Source organism: Aegilops tauschii, chromosome 7 (genome assembly GCF_002575655.3).
Source record: "Aegilops tauschii subsp. strangulata cultivar AL8/78 chromosome 7, Aet v6.0, whole genome shotgun sequence".
NCBI lineage: Eukaryota > Viridiplantae > Streptophyta > Magnoliopsida > Poales > Poaceae > Aegilops > Aegilops tauschii.
The window spans coordinates 35128185-35143460 of NC_053041.3; the positions used below are offsets into that span (position 1 = coordinate 35128185).

Here is a 15276-nt window from a genome sequence, read left to right on the forward strand (position 1 = left end):
TGACCTTTGCTTAGTATTGGATATATTAAGTTCCAGAAATTTGGCAAAACAGAAATCAATCCCCGTTTTGCCAAAACATTGGCACTTAGTATATGATTCCCTGTAAAAAAATGAAGGTAACTGCATATTCATAGTGAAATTAACAATTCATTCTAAAATTAACAAGTCATATTCCTAATATAACAAATCATTCTAAAATTAACAAGTCATTCTAAAATTCAAAAATTAACACTCCCAAACAAATTAACCCTAGTAATCAAATTAATCATAGCAAACAAATTCTACAATTAACCCTACCAAACTAATTAATGCTAGCAAACAAATTAACCCTAAAGCAAATGAACCCTAGCCCTAACCCTAACTAATGCAATAGAACGGGATGGGACATGCTTACCGTGTGGGCGGCGGAAGCAACGACAGACGGTATGGACGGCTGCTCCGGCGGATGGCGTGAACGACGGTATAGGAGTTAGTTGTGGCCGGCGCCGGACGCCACTCCAAGTTAGCAGTTACGGGCTTTTATGTTTATCCGCCACTGCTACTTTTTGAAAATAGTAGTGATGGGTACCTGACCATGCCTGCCGCTCATTCGAGACCATTTATAAGCATTTTCTCAGTAGTGACACGGACATCCATGTCCCTCGGCCGGTGACCGCAGTTTCACTTTCCTATGTCCATAGTTGGCGAAGATTTAGACTAGGTTAAATGAAATATGACGAAAATGTCCACTTTTGTGTAATGAAATATGTTGAAAATATCATGAATTTGATCCGGTTTAAATGAAAACTGTTTGGTTTGCATGGATTTATACGCTTTGTTCGAATTCCGTTTGAATTGTGCTTAGTTTGATGAATAGGATTGGATGACCGGCTATCGTATCAGTGTCCGTGAATACATTTTTTTCTTTACAAACTACAAACTGATATATCAGATTTTTGGTTCGCGAGCTAGAAGGATATTGATTACCATATTCTCGGTATATTCTCAAAAATGCCGGCTCCGCCTGTCCAGAAGTAGTCCTGCCCACTGTTTTCTTTTTTCTTTTTGCTGAGAATTTGCTCACCGTTTGCTTGTCTGGTACTACTGGTCATACTTCCTTTGTTCATGTGTATAAGTCATCTTAGCTTGTGCACCGCGACCAAGGCAAAGTAAAAAACCAATATAACTTAATGTTTATTTACTAATTAATATTATTGTATACAATAAACTGACCACTGCATGTCGTGTTTGGTAGTCTCAAATCATTGAACGGAAACACATCTCTCCTTAGTTGATTTATTTATTTATATCAAGAAACAAAAAATAAATAAGAATTAATATACCGCACCTAAGTGTTTTCAAATTATTTGAACATATCATTTTCCTGGAAGAAAAGTAGTCGTAGTACCAATCTAGATATTTTCCAGAAAACGAGTGGACGATGGCAGGTGGCCGACTTCAGTTCATTTTTAAAAGGCGGCCGACTTCAAGACGCATGTGGCCACGGTTCTCTGTCGAGTCCCAGACGAATCATCGCCTAATAAACAATCCATCCACTGAGCAACGGCGCACCTGCAGTTGATCCATCTCTATCCGACCGACACCACGTCCCTGTCGGCATGTGAGTCAGCTGGTTCATCGACCGCTCGTTTCCATCCACGCGATGGCGACCACATAGTCCGGCTATATAAACCTCGCTCGAGCACAACGATAAGCAAAATAACCAAGCAAGAAGAAGCTAGCAGCTAGCTCTAGCCAAATCAAGACACGTCGACATGAATCACGCCAAGGAGAAGGTGAAGGACGCCGCGAGCGCGGCCAAGGCCAAGGCCAAGATCACGCAGGCCAAGGTGGCCGAGAAGACGGAGGCGGCCACGGCGAGGTCGCACGACGAGCGTGCGCTGGCGCACGAGCGGGGCAAGGCCAAGGTCGCCGCCGCCGAGGCCGAGCTGCACCAGGCCAAGGTCACCCACCGCGAGGAGGCCATGGAGCACCGCCTCCACAAGCGCGCCGGCACCGGGCACAAGCACGGCGCTGGCCACTGATGTGCATGAAGGAGCCGGACGGCCGGCCGCCGGCTAGAAAGATGTACCGTGCACGCATAGTTCATGCTAGCAAGCCGGCCTGTACTTGTTTCCAACTCTTTTTCCATTATTATTTTACTCCCAGACCAAGTGTGTGTTCATTGACGTCGGGCTTAATTTGGAGAGGTGACAGCTGCCAGCCTGCCTGCCCCAGGAGCATATGTATGTATTTTGGCTTCTTGAATAATAATTAGTAACGGATTGACATAAGTTTTGTCTATCAAAAAGTATTAAAATCAACCGACTAATTTCTCTCCATTGTAAGCCGCGTCCTCCGCGCCACACGTACCCACCGCTTCCCCCTCCATGCAACCAACCTTATCTCTTCCGCGGCAGATGTGCTCCTCCACTCGTTCTCCTTGCTCTCTTTTCCCCTTCCAAATCTCTTTCTTCGTCCCTCTGGGAGAGGGAGAACTCCGACAACCGTGCACCGCTGCTGCGATCCGAGAGGAACGATGGCGGCCACCGCTCGTGTCGGTGCTGCAACGCAGAAGGAAGAGGGAGACCGGAGTTGGCGCCTCGCTCTGTGTCCTGCCATGGTTGTGCCGGCTCCACTCTTCCTGCCCTCTCTCACCCCCATATCCGACGTGGAGTGTTGCTGCTGCAAAGAGGCACCACTGTGCTGCAGCGACGAAGGCGGTGATGACAAGCTTTTAGCTGAGAAGGGGGCACCGTCAGGGTTGCAACAGCCCTGGTACTCCAACCCACCTCGCCACAGCAGTCGTCGTTTGTTGCGCTGGCGGTGTTGCGATGCAGCTGCGATGAAGCATCGTCGGAGCTGCGACGGGTCGTCGGTGCTGCGTTCGAGCAACGCCGTGCAGGTGTTCGTGCTGCATTGAAGCATCGCCGGAGCTACGATGGGTCGCCGGTGCTGAGCACCGCCGTGCTGGTGTGGCGCTGCAATGGAGCACCGCTAGAGCTACGACAGGCCGCCGGTGCTGTGTTGGACCACCGCTGCGCCGGTGTTGGCGCTGCAATTGAGCATCGCCGGTGCTGTATTGGAGCACCGTCGCGCCTGTTTTGGCGCTGCAATGACACATCGCTGCGTCGCTGTTGCTGCCGAACGCCCAGCTCTGCCAGCGATGGAATGACGTTGATGCTTGCAAGTCGGCGGTGTTGCTTCCACGGCGCGTCCCATGGTTGCTTTCATTGTGGCACAACATGTGTTTGATCGATCCAATGGCTGCGAGAGGAAGGATCCGACGGCCCGCCACCCGACTGATTTCCTAAAAAAATCTGTCGGCTAATTTGTAGCAGCTGCCTTTATCTATATACTACTTTTCATACTTGCGCTTCGTTGATCAATGATAACAGCTATGGTCTAAATAGCAGAAAGTGCTCAGCGACAATAAAATCCGACGAGCTGAGGGCATCTATAATAGGTTATTTATAAGTTACTAGCAAAAGAGTCCGTGTGTTGTAGATGCTCTTACCGGCGCTATTACCAAAGGGATTGCAATACTGGTGGGACCGAGTAGGCGCAAGGAGCTTTTTGTTATTTTGTGTTTGCCAGGAGCTTTTTTGTGAATGGGGAGGCAGATGTCCTCACCGTTTTTATCTGGCTGACTAGTTCTGAATCCTGATATTTCTCGTCCGGAACAATGAGTGGACACGGCTCGGTCCATGCAGGGGCCGACTTCAGTTTGTTATAAAAGTTGGCCGACAACAAGACGCATGTGGCCACGGTTCCCTGCCAAGTCCCTATCGAATCAAACCCAGACTAAACAATCCATCCACTCAGCAACGGCGCAACTGCAGTTGATCCATATCCATCCCACCGACACCACGTCCCCGTCCGACAGCGAGCATCGTCCGGCGGCTATATAAACCCGCTCGCTCACCACCATAAGCGAAGCAACTAGAAGAAGAAGCTAGTAACTACTCTTAACCAAATCAGTATACTACATCGAGATGAATCTCGCCAAGGAGAAGGTGAAGGACGCGGCGAGCGAGGCGAAGGCCAAGGCCAAGATCACGCAGGCCAAGGTGGCCGAGAAGACGGAGGCGGCGACGGCGAGGTCACACGACGAGCGTGAGCTGGCGCACGAGCGTGGCAAGGCCAAGGTCGCCGCAGGCCAAGGTGACCCACCGCGAGGAGGCCATGGAGCACCGCCTCCACAAGCGCGGGCACAAGCACGGCGGCGGTCACTGATGTGAGCCGGACGGCCGGCCGTAAGGCTATGAAGATGTACTACTGTACATGCATCGTTCATGCTTGCAAGCCGGCCGGCCTATACTGGTTTCGTACTCTTGTTTCATTTTTTATTCCCATTCGAAATCTTTGTTGATTGACGTTGGGCTTAATTTAGAGAGGTGAGAGCTGTCTGCCCCAGGTGCATATGTATATATGTACTGTATGTGTGATGTGTTTTTAGCTTCTTGAATAATTAACACTAGCAGATTGACACAAGATTTGTCTATACTAGGTAGGAAATGCGGCTTGCCGCGGTGCTGCCGGGTACAAGTCATAACATTGCAAATATAAAAAAGTAGCATATATAATACAGTCATCGAAACATTGCAAATATAAAAAAGTAGCATAATATTGCGGCCTGCCGCAACCCACCCGGTCCCATTTTAGCTAATCCGATAATATACAATAGATATCTTGGGATGTTTAACGATCCAACATATGCAAAACATCAAATCTCGTTACAAACCATTGGTGCATTTGTTAAATATTGTAGCATGAAATACCTAAATATAAAGGTTCGGTACTATATACCAAAAGCGGGCCATATAAGTTATTTATTTAGACTGCTTTAATACAGCATTGTACTAAACTATGTAGTTGGCAATGAGTAGCTTGCTCCAAACACCTTGTCATCTGATTTGCTTGAGTGTTGCGATGGACGCATCTCGTGTTAGCCAAATTGTGCATATAGTGTGTGTATGTATAGCAAGAAAACAATTCATGCACTGACCCCCTATGAAAGGTTTTGGACAGTGGGTGATAGGCGGTCCTCCTAATCCTTAAAAATGAAGACAATTCGTGATCGACGCTCGTACGAAGGAAAGATAGATCACACGCTATTGATTAAGATTCACTCTAAATAGTATTTTAAAATAGTTAATAGGTAAAATAACATCATATTCGAATTCTACATATTTTTCTAATCAAATTTCATATATAACATGTTAAAATTGGAGTTAGGGTGAAAAGATATGGACATATCAAAAAGCATGTTTTTGTACTTAAAAGTGAACTGTGGGTTAATTACCAGAAGTTGTAGGAGGTTTTCTGCAAAAATAGAAAACAATTCGATTTGTCACTTAAAAGAGAACTGCGGGTTACTTACCTGAAACTGTAGGGGGGTTTCTGTAAAAACAGAAAAACGATTCTTTTTTCACTTATAGATGTACTGGGGGTTTATTCCGCAAGACGTAAGGGGGTTTTCTGTAAAAATGATGACGGTGAACTGGCAGATGCAATCCGTACTTTATTAGTAGGTATAGGTATATAGATATACTTGAGGGGAATGAGTTTTATTTAGATGATAAGGGTCTTCTATAGCAGATCCCTTAAAACCTAAATTCCCTCTAATGTTATTTTTCCCCTAAAAACAATCTCCACTTCCTCGGTTTTAGTTAAGCCGTTGTGACTCTCGCGATAAATAGGCACACACTTTGCCACCGCCCAAACCCGTGCACCATACGCCACCCTGGTGACCAGCAGGAATATGGAAGCCTCCATCGCCCTCGCACCTCCGACGAACCTCGCTAATGCCAGAATCCTGCCGCCAACAAGGAATTTCACGACCTCGTATGCTCCCACTCATCCTCCATGGTTGTTAGTGTGAGACATCATGCCCGCCAGAGCCCACATGAGCCGACCATGGCACAACTGAAAGTACATCAGCGACTCCACGCCTCGGCTCATCCGCTTTCTTGATCTGCGCTCGACTCCTCCTCCGTGTGCCATGGAGGCGCTATCGTGGTTGTTCGTGTAGAGCCAGCATGTGGGCATTGTGCAGGAGGTGGTGTGCGTGGACGACGAGAGCGTGTTGGCACCGCTGCTAGAGGGCATCCCCGTGCGTTCATTGTCGATCTCGATTTGATGTTTCGGAAGCATGCGAAAATCACGGACCATCTCGCGGATGGTGATATGCGCGCCCGCCTTACTAGTGACACATTTGGTAGCTTGCAGCACAGCAAACCATGCCCGCACGATGCAAAAAGAGCCCGTTTGGTAGCTTGGCCTGCATCCGAATCTTGACTAACACACTGTTTAAAGAACCTCTATGCCAAACCCTCTAGGAACGACCGAATTGGTCGTTTTCTCTCAGCCAGACTTGCAGTGTGCGGGAGAGGGGAGATGGCGTGAGCTCGCACGATTCCATAAAATAGCGGGGAGGAATTAGGCATCCCCTACCGAATTGGTCGCCCTATTTGGCCACCTTTAGCTCACCGACGAAGCCCCCCCCCCCCCCCCCCCCCCCCCAAGAGCTCTACGTACCATGCATATTCTTCACGCCCAAAAGCAGGTAAGTGGTGTGTGTTCTCCAGCCGGCGGTGATTTGTATTCCACCTCTTTTCCGAGCTATTCCGCGTCTCCCGTTTAATCGATGGTTGTAAGTTCGATCTCTCCCTCCTCCTTACTTGTTTGAGTTTAGATTTATGAGCATGTGGTACGAGTAGATATGTGAGCATCTGGTAGGAGTATTTCTGTGAGCATGTGGTAGCATTGTAGAATATCGTCATGTGAGCATGTGGTAGCATTGTGTCCGACGCATCCCAGGAATACATGCGCGTGGAACCGTGTGCAATGCTGCGCCCCCTCAGCACCGACTCCTAGTGAACAGCCAGCTCAGACATTATTCGTCTTGATGCCCGAGGGGCGAGGGCTACCTTAAATTTGTGAGAGAAATGGACTCGGTGCCAACTGGTCTGCCATGGTTGATGCATCTATCGACCCGGTCGAGTGTACTCAGCTTGCACATTCTTCAAAAAATGGGTAGGCCGATTAACATTTCGCCGTTCAACCATATTCAATCCAATCCCCTTTATGGACAGCGAATAAAAAATACTTCGCCTGATTCTCGGTTGTGTTTCTTTTTTCCACCAATGGCACAACGGGTCATCGTAATTTACATGTAGTTTGGCAAAAAAAGATTATAATAGTTCACCACACTTCTAGGTTCCATTTGGTTTTGCGCCCAGAGCGCAATGGGTCATTTGGATAGTATAATAGATAGATGGATGGATAAATAGATAGATAGATACATAGAATTTATTTTCAAATATTCCAAGAATAGTAAATTCGTCGCCCTCGCACATTTTCTAGTTAGTATAATTATTTTCAAACATTTTCAGAATAATAAATATAATGCTTTTGCATTTGCAAGGACCACTTTACTAGTTAGTACAATAGATAGATATAGATGGACAGAGACATCAATAAAATTTGTTTTCAGACATTTTCACAACAATATATAAGATGCTCTCGTATTTTCGAGGTCCACTTTACTACTCCCTTTATCTCGGTGTTTAAGGCGTGCGCGTAGTTCTAGGTCGCCGATTTTACTAACTAAAAATGTGGTATATGTCATGCAAAACATATCATTATATTCATATGTGCGCGTAGTTTCTAATTTTTTTATTACATATAATACATACTTAGCTAGTTAAATTGATGATCTAGAATTGCGTGCATGCCTTATGCATGGGGACGGAGGGAGTAGTAAGTAAGATAGATAGATAGATAGATAGACATAGATATACATAGAATTTATTTCCAAACATTTCAGAGCAATAAATAAGATGCTCTCGCATTTGCGAGGGCCACTTTACTAGTTAGTATAATAGATAGGTAGATATAGATATACATAGAATTTATTTCCGAATATTTTCAGAACAATAAATACGATGCTATTATATTTTTGAGGTCCACTTTACTAGCTAATATAGTAGATTGATAAAGTTTATTTTCAAATAATTTCAGCACAATAATACAATGTTCTTATTTCCGAGGGCCACCTTACTAGTTATGATGATAGATAGATATTCCCACCTTTCCTGTTATTAGCCTCATAGATAGACAGACAGACAGACAGACAGACAGACAGACAGACAGACAGACATACAGACAGACAGACAGATAGATAGATAGATAGATAGATAGATATTGCATTTACCTTGTTGCACTTAACCAGGGAGGTGTTGTAATTTTGATCGTAATCAAGAGTCTCATGAAGTTATATGGAAAATAATGACTACCTCAAATAAAACTATCTAGTGGTAGTGGTACTAACATGACTAGAGTCCTTTCAAAAAAACATGTCTAGAGTTGCTTCTACGAGCTATGCTCTTTGCAAAGCCATTTCTTTGTTGATTGTCGGGTGTTGGTTGTATCTTCTTCAACTCTATTATTGAGAATCTGGGTTGATAAAATGATAGCCATTTCTTTCTTTTTCTCTTCTGTCGAATGTGCCTCTTGTTCTCCTCTGTCAAACACGAGGAATTGGAGATGCTTCTCTTGTTTTGTTGCTTTCGCTGTCTTCTCTTTTGGGGTTGTGGGATAAAAATTTCCTTCTAGTTCAGGATGTGCTTCTTTGTAAACTCCAACCATTTTACCTTCACTCATTGAGTCTGAACACCATATGATAAGTTTGCTATAGAGGAGACAAACATGTATATTAATAAAAGCAACGGCGTCACACCCTGATCAAGCATGACAGAAATCTTTAAGGAGTACCAGCAACCAAGAGCTTGAAGTCACCGAGCACTCACAAACTATTTCTTGCATGCACTTTATCCTCTCCACATTCCGGCGACTCTTGCAGTATCGAATACCAAAGCCCTTCTCCCACGAGTACAAGTTGTAGAAATCGTATGCCTCGCCAACTGAGTCAAATGTAGTTCCAATAACCAGGACGATCACAATCTTAGTTGGGTGGTCAGCAAAACCCCTAACAGCCTTCTTAAATGCACTAATGCGATTGGGACAAGGTGTTCTGCTAGGTGCTGCAGCTCCAATCCTTAGCCTTTAGAAAATATCAGAACTACGATTTTAGCTTACAAGGATTCAGCAAGTTTCATGCCTGTCTAACAAGGCACGTGCAATCTCATGTTTTTAGAGACATCATTTCCCCTTGCAAAATGCTTTATCATTGTTTATCAATCTCTTATTAATCAGTGACTTTCCTAATTCAAAATGCTTTAGCATTGTTCATGCTTCATGTCCCAGCAGATTATTGATGGGTACAAGAAATCATTTCATAACTAAGCATACTGGTTTATGTAATTCCACAATGCAAATTCCATTTTCGCAGGTGTACATCATATTTTTAGGTGTTGCTGGACAAAAATCTAGACGATCGGGACAGGCACTAACCTTTTGTTCCATCCAGGAGCCCGAGGGTTCATCTTCCCAGTTGACAGCTCCGAGCCCGCGGGGGAGCTCTCTCTCCTTTCTGCCACCGCTCCGCTTGCAGCCTAGAGTTGACCTTCCGCGCTCCACCTGCTGCGATGGGTTTGCCCAATGGCGGTGCCTGCTCCAGCACACCCGCTTGCAGAACTTGTTTATCCGCCGCCTCCTTATGAAATGGCGACCGTGCCCGCTCCACCACACCAACTGCTGCCGCGGGAGGCGGCAGCGTACTCTCGCCAACCTCCTCGAGGAAAGTAGATCTGATCCATAGTGAACCAAATCCGTTTTCAATCAACTAATACGAGGCAGTTAGTGAAGCAGGTCAGGCTTGAGATAAGGGGAAATTTCACGAACCCGCGTATCGGCTGCATCAGGAACTCCATGGCTTCTGGCCACCGCCGCTCGTCGCCTCCACCGCTCAGTCTCCAACCCACAAAATGGAGAAGACACTAGAACGGTGTATTCATTTAGCATTTTTTTTAAGAAGAAACATTCATTCTGACGTCTGAGCCCCACCGATTGGAAAAAGGCAACGTCCTGGACCACGGATCAGAGGTGCGCGCACATTTCTGGGCCACGGCTCACTTATTCCAACCCAAATGTCCGTCCACGCAATGGTTAAACCACGGCCCAACACACACCTGTAGCTCCTCCGTATTTCCGTACAGTGCCTATTTTCTAGCAGCCCATCACCTGATGTATAAACAAATGGCACAGATCCTCACGCACATATCAACGCCCACGATAAAGAGCTCATATGAGCTCGCGCCCAAAAACTCCAGGTCCGGGTGCTTCACCCATTATAGCACCTAAGCAAAGATGTGGCTCACTATTTAATGAGAAAAGAGAGAGTGATCATTTCTTAATTTACATAGGATTACTCAATACCTTTTCTCTCACCAAACACATTAAATGGGATATCTTTGGATATAACAATAAGACATAATCCATTCAAAAAGTTATATCCAAATACATATTTCATGCATATGTTGTTGCCTAACATATATATACTCTTTCCGCCTGAATTTACTGGGCCTCCATGTCTGTTTTTCCACGGTCCCCCTCCACTATGCATGCACTCGATTTGGTTAAGAGCAAGTCTAATAAGGTACAGTGAGCAGCTGTAAGAATTAAATAATTATATTTCTGCTGATTTGGATGAGAGAGAAGAGTGGGGGCCGTAGATTTTGAGCCAGTTGTAACACGGGCTCTAAAAAACATTGTGAAAGTATAAGGTGGACCATGCATTCATAAAATAGTACTTCTTAGCAACAACTAGCTATACGTGTTGACTATTAGGTTGGCTATATGAGATTTTTTTTGAAAGTATGATGAATTTTATAGCAAATTCGAATATACGCCCTAATGCATAAAAATCAAAACTATGACCCCATCGGCTTTCTGTTGACCAAAAAAGATCTTTTAGGCCTACCGTTGGCCGAAGTAAGCTCTCCAGCCTCCCGTTGACCGAAGAGTGGCCAGCTGGGACGAAGATAGTAGCTTCGGCTTACTGTTGGCCGAAGAGTGGTCTTTGGCTTCGTGAAGGCTGAAGAGTGCCGACCCATCCAGCCACTTTGCCTCGCTGCAGCTGCACGTACGTACGCTGGCTCATATGCATGCAGCAGCCTTTACTCATGGATACGGACTCGATCTCACATGCATGCAGCTGCACGTACCTGTTGTTCCATCCATCGATCTCACATGGCATTTATCTAATCACGCGCAGCTATTATCTAATCACCTGCAGCATGTACTAGTGCATGTGCACTAGTACGCGGCTATAAGAGCAACTCCAATCGGTCGATCCAAATCGTCCGTGCGTGTCCAGTTGGGTCGAAACGGACCAAAGCACCGGCCCAACGCATGGACCTAAACTCAAACCGCGATCCTGACACGAGTACGACTACACTAACCACAATCTCTAGATCGTTAACGTTTTCGATCTACAAGGATATGTAGACATCACTCTCCTCTCGTAGATGTGCATCTCCTAGATTGATCTGGGTGATCGAGGCGACGCGAGCTGCTCACGGCGGAGCAGCGGCGGATGGCGGCATACACGGCCGACTCTCCCAACTGGGAGGTCTGGTCTGCGTTGGAGCACGATGAAGACCGCCGCCGCGGTGTGCAGGCCAACCCCGTGTACCCCCCGCCAACCCCAAAGGTGAAGCCGGAGGAGGAGGAGGACGGCCAGCGTTGGGTGCATGCGTTGACCCAAACGTCCTGCTAGCGTTGGGTGCATGCGTCAACCCAAACGAAAAACCGAACACATGTGTCTGCTCGGCCGATTCAAACGTCCGCTTTTTGTCCGTTTGGATCGCCGGTTGGAGTTGCTCTAACACACGCTACTACTACCGACCATGCACTTGCACGTGATTAGCAAAATAATCCTGCACTGGTACTATTATACGTAGATAGTACATCCACATGCAAAGCACTATTACTAGTCTACGTAGATAGTACATGCACATGCGGTACCGTCTCCATCACCAGATGAGCGGGCACGTGTTGGACGTACAAACTTTGCATGCCATGTGAGATCGATGGATGGGTGGATGGAACGACAGGTCAATTCCATCGAGTCTGTAACTGCAGCTAGGCGAGCGTCTGGGACATCACATGCATTAGTACCAAGCCACCAACGGCCAGCTGCGCGTGATTAGATAAATGCCATGTGAGATCGATGGATGGAACGACAGGTACGTGTAGCTGCATGCATGTGAGATCGAGTCCATATCCACGAGTAAAGGCTGCTGCATGCATATGGCAGCAAGCCAGCCAGCCAGCTGCAGATGATTAGATAATACAGTAGCATCAAGCCACCAACGGCCAGCTGCGCGTGATTAGATAAATGCCATGTGAGATCGATGAATGGAACGACAGGTACGTGTAGCTGCATGCATGTGAGATCGAGTCAGCCAGCCAGCGTACGTGCAGCTGCAGCGAGGAGATGGGTTCGGCCAACAGTAGGCTGAAAAGGCACTCTTCGGCTAACAAGAGGCCGACGGGATCATAATTTCGATTTTTATGCATTAGAGCGTATAGTTTTCGAATTTATTATAAAATTCATCATATTTTAAAAAAAATTGGCTATATGTAACATGTCAACTTTATATAGACGAATCATGCTCTAATCCGCAGAGACCGGCTACGCGTAAACGAGTGTGGGACGGGAGGAGAAAGAAGTATAACGAGTGGTTTTGGTCAAGGGTTGAAGAGGTAAGAGGGGGTGATGATATGCGGTCGGCCCATGGCAAGACCGGCATAGCTGGTCGGCCGGCCGGGGAACATTTTCCATCCGTGAATCACTCGAACGATCCGTCGATGTCCACTTCATTTGTACCTGTGATGCGAACAGATTTTTTTCCTACCGGATTGTGTGTCCAACTTTGTACATCCACGTAAACATACGTAATCTTTTACGTAAACTTCCTTCTTAAACTCTCCACGCCCCCCTGATTTCAATTGGTGGGGCTCCTCCACTAATTCTGTCCAACCAAATGATCGATTACGTAGATGTAGATGTAGCATTGCTTTTGGAGGAAGACAGGGTCCAATCATGTTACACCAAAGATTTACAAAGGTTTACTTAACCTTCTAATTCTCTCTCTTCCACCTGATTTTAAGTGGGGTGGATCCCCTCATCCCCTTTTACCAATCACAATCCTTCACATCAGTTTATATGTAAAATCTTTAAGTAAGCCTTTGTAGATGTAGCATTACTCGACAGGGCCCAGCACTGAAAGTGGAGAGGGACTTCCTGTACGTACGTACATCCAGGCTGAGGCACCTTGTTCGCACTTTGCACCAACAAACGGCAATGGAGAACAGCGCGCCGCCGGTGATCATCATCGGGGCGGGGCCGTCGGGGCTGGCGGCATCGGCATGCCTGGCGCCGCGCGGGGTGGATAGCATCGTCCTAGAGCGGGACGAGTGCGTCGGCTCGCTGGGGCAGAAGCGCGCCTACGACCGCCTCCACCTGCACCTCCCCAAGCAGGCAAGCGCGCTCCCCCACCTGCCGCACGCCGACGACGCGCCGACCTACCTCCCCCGCGACCACTTCGTCCGCTACCTCGACGCCTACGCTGACCGCTTCGCCGTGCACGCGCGCCTCCGCCTCCGCCGTGAGGTCTGCTCCGCGCGCTTCGTGGACGGCTAGTGGGAAGTGGAGGTCGTCCACCTCTGCACCGGCGACGCGGAGCGGTACGTGGCGAGGTACCTCGTGGTGGCCACGAGGTAGTTCGACGAGAAGGTGGTGCCCGAGGTGCCCGGGCGCGCTGGACACGTTCCCTGACGGGGCCATCCACGCCAGTGAGTACCGGTCCGTCGAGGGTATGCGGGGAAAGGAAGTGCTCGTCGTCGGGTGCGGCAACTCCGGAATGGAGATCACCCTTGACATGGCCCAGGCCGGCGCCGCCGCCTCCATCATCGTCCACGCCGAGCTCCACCTCATGACGAGGGAGATCATGAACACGTCCATGGCGCTGTTCGTATAACTGCTTGTCTGGATGATCGACAGGCTGGCGGTGTTCGCATGCCGCGTCGTGTTCGGCAACACCGCTAGGCCGGACGTCGGGTCCTTCACCAGAAAGATCCAGAGCAACGTCTACCCAGTCATCGACGTCGGGTCCTACAACAAGATCAAGAGCGACCAGACCCAGGTGCTGCCGGCGATGACAAGCATCGAAGGGGACGCGATGGAGTTCGCCGGCGGCGAGCGGGAACGTTTCGACACCATCGTCTTCGCCACCGGGTACCGCAGCACGGCAAAGAAGTGGCTCAAGGTTCGACCACTGATGCCAAGAACCAATCAACCCATATATTAATAGTGTTGCCAACTTCTCAGCTTGCTAATGCTAGCTCGAGAACTTGAACCGAGGCTGAATCGGAATGCTTTTTCCTTTGTTTCAGAGCGACGATGGCAGGCTGATCGGCGATGATGGGATGGCATCCGGAAGATCTCCCAAGGGGGAGAACGGGCTGTACCGCGTGGGAGAGGGATCTACGGCAGCGGCACGAACGAGTTCATTGCAGAGGATATAAGCAGGCAGCTGCGGCAGGGCTCCGGCGGCGACGACGACGATGGGATCTAGAACTAGGTAGAAGCTATCACACAACCAGGCCCCATTGGTCACGACTCACGAGTCAAAGATGGCAATGGGGCCCCGAAACCCGCGTCCACGTGGGTTTTTACCCTATTAGGGGATGGAGATGGGCGTCTTTTCATCCCCGCAGGGCTGTTGCTGGTCACATTATACAACCCGGTATGTTTCGTCGGTTTACACCCGTTTCGGTAATCCCTGAACAAGAAACCCGACAATACCCGGCCAAGATATGCTCATTGTTAGAGGAATACAATCTTGAGAGTGATGATGATAATGGACAACCATCTTCCTCGTTGTTGAACCATGTATGGCTGAAATACGTCCCTGTTTGTTGCTGAAATATGCTTATTTTTGTTATTGAAATGGGGTATTGTATTGTGCTGAAAAATGCTACTTGTAGCTATTGTTATTGCTCTTTTTGCTTAAGTTATGCTCTTAAAATATGCCCCTTGTAGCTCCTAAACCATGTACTATTGTATTCTGCTAAAATTTGCTCAAGTTATGCTATTGAAATATGCTCTTTTTGTTTTTGAAATGCTATTTTTTGTTTCTACTATGTTTGCTTAAATATGCCGATTTCCCCGTGGGTTTAGAAAACCCGATGGGTTTAAGGGAAGTGCAAATAACTAGCCCCACGCACGGTGACAAGAACGGGACGGGTTTGCGATTTTCTCGTGGGGATAGGTTTGGGCAGGCAAAATCTGATGGGTTTCGTCCCCGTTACCATCTTGACTCACGA

General features: G+C 47.5%; 1 protein-coding gene and 2 pseudogenes across 1 annotated transcript; all 3 read left to right on the plus strand.

Annotated features, from left to right (window-relative positions):
* The first annotated feature begins 1676 nt into the window (after positions 1 to 1676).
* LOC109755087 (uncharacterized) lies at positions 1677 to 2273 on the plus strand. The gene has a single exon (XM_020313969.2). It carries the CDS (start codon positions 1755 to 1757, stop codon positions 2022 to 2024), a length of 270 nt encoding a protein of 89 aa, XP_020169558.1. The 5' UTR covers positions 1677 to 1754; the 3' UTR covers positions 2025 to 2273.
* Positions 2274 to 3927: 1654 nt separating this feature from the next.
* LOC109755088 (uncharacterized) lies at positions 3928 to 4388 on the plus strand (annotated as a pseudogene).
* An 8864-nt stretch (positions 4389 to 13252) lies between these two features.
* Positions 13253 to 14627, plus strand: LOC109755089 (probable indole-3-pyruvate monooxygenase YUCCA11; annotated as a pseudogene).
* Positions 14628 to 15276: the final 649 nt, after the last annotated feature.